This window comes from Polistes canadensis, unplaced genomic scaffold, assembly GCF_001313835.1.
Source record: "Polistes canadensis isolate GaletaPanama2010 unplaced genomic scaffold, ASM131383v1 scaffold_34, whole genome shotgun sequence".
Lineage (NCBI taxonomy): Eukaryota > Metazoa > Arthropoda > Insecta > Hymenoptera > Vespidae > Polistes > Polistes canadensis.
In genome coordinates this window covers 942,119-943,948 of record NW_014569581.1, presented here as the reverse complement: position 1 = coordinate 943,948, position 1,830 = coordinate 942,119, and the positions used below count along the sequence as shown (strand labels likewise).

General features: G+C 32.8%; 1 protein-coding gene across 1 annotated transcript; it reads right to left on the bottom strand.

Moving 5' to 3' along the window:
- Positions 1-215: 215 nt before the first annotated feature.
- On the bottom strand, positions 216-1,184 carry LOC106784368 (Krueppel-like factor 6). Its single transcript, XM_014743815.1, has one exon. The coding sequence runs from the start codon at positions 1,182-1,184 to the stop codon at positions 216-218; it is 969 nt and encodes a 322-aa protein (XP_014599301.1).
- Between the last annotated feature and the right edge of the window lie 646 nt (positions 1,185-1,830).

Genomic DNA, 1,830 nt, shown 5'->3' with positions numbered 1-1,830 from the left:
TGAATAATAATTTTTCTGTAATGTTATGTACAAAAATTATTATAAAAATTCTACTTGTAACATAAATAAGGGAATTAAATTTTTTGTTATAAATTAAATTCACTTACGAGATTTATTTGTTATTATTTCAATTATATGAATATACGCTGAAAAAATCCTTCCACAATTGCAATAAAGTTTTTTTCAGTGTAATATTCAAGCATAGAGTAAGGATTTTAAACGTAAGGATTCTCGTAAAAATATTGGGTTGAATTGGTTAAACTGTTACCCGATCCCGGATTTTCCATGTTCTCCGGTTTCATGGGAACTTCTTTTACCATTAAGCCATCCGTGACTCTCTGATCACTTTCCTGTTGAATTATGTTATTTGACGAAAAATTGAAATTATTAACGGGTAATGTTGGCTGTTCGTTGTTTGAAAAATTGTTTTCCTTTTCTTTATTTTTATGAGTCTTGCCATGTTTCGCCAGATGATCGCTTCTCATAAATGCCTTCTTGCAAATATCACATATAAATTTTTTTTCACCGGTGTGCGTACGATAATGACGCTGAAGCTCGTCGCTTCTGGTAAATTTTTTTCCGCAGAACTTCCATTTACATTCGAATGGTTTGACTCCCTCGTGCGTTCTTAAATGAGCTTTAAGATGAGAAGTTTTCCCGTATGTTTTTCCACAACCTTGGTAGTGACAGCTATGCATGCGTTTTCCACCTGAACTATTATTACCCGATATACATTTAGGACAAGAACACTTTATACTTTTCCTTTCAGTATTCCTAAACGAATTCATTTGTGGATCTTGTTGTGTCGATATCGAAGACCACTTATTGTAGGAATCAATATTTTCCGAACTTACCGTAAATTCTAATCGTGGAGTATAATAAGGAATAGGTACCATCTCTGTCTGATAATTCGCGGTAAAAGAATTTATTGGGTAATCATTCATTGAACGAGATTGAACAGACCACGAAGGTAGTGTATTCAAGAACGTCGTATTAGTTGTTTCCATTAGTTCGTTCCCCATATAATCGTTACTCATCCTATTGGGAAGATAGTTGCTCGGATTGACATTATCATATAAATAAGAATTATTTTGCGCAATATTATGAAATTGTATCCATGTTGTGTTATTATCCATCGGATTTTCTTCTTGACTACTATTGTATTGATATGGCTGAGGTAGCATTATACTTGAATTTAACACTTGTCACTTTGGTAGATAGTACTATCTGAATTAAAAAAGAAAAAACCAACATTCAAAAAGAAAAATTAATTTTTTGTTCGTCGTGAAAGACAAAAGAATCGTAGGTATGAACAAAAGAAAGAGAACAGAAACATTTACGTCAAACATTTCGTTATTTTTTGAAAACTCGGGTTAACGTAAAATTGAATAATTAACGAAATATGAATTCTCTCTATCTCTTTCTAAAATCGTAAAGATCAGAAATATTTCGGTTCTCCCGTCGGAATGAATTTCATTCAAAATTTATTTCTTCAGCAACACTTAACGTTAACACAATTTCACTAACAAGTAACTGTCACCCATATCGACTTACATGAATTTTTTTTAAATGATTTAACTGTTAGAACTTTTAAAAGAGAAAAATAGAAAACACGAAGAACAATCGTCGTTGTAGAAATTTAACCTAATAAATTGGTAGTTGTCGAGTCGTCAACTAATAACTGACTAGACAACCAACTGAAGAATATCGAAGAGGAACCGGAATGTTTAGCGAGTCCTGAAAGAAAAGCACAGAGGTGGGGATAGACGAATCCTAAACGAATCCTAAGCGCCAAGAATCTTAGGACACAAACGTTCTCCCAACCATCAT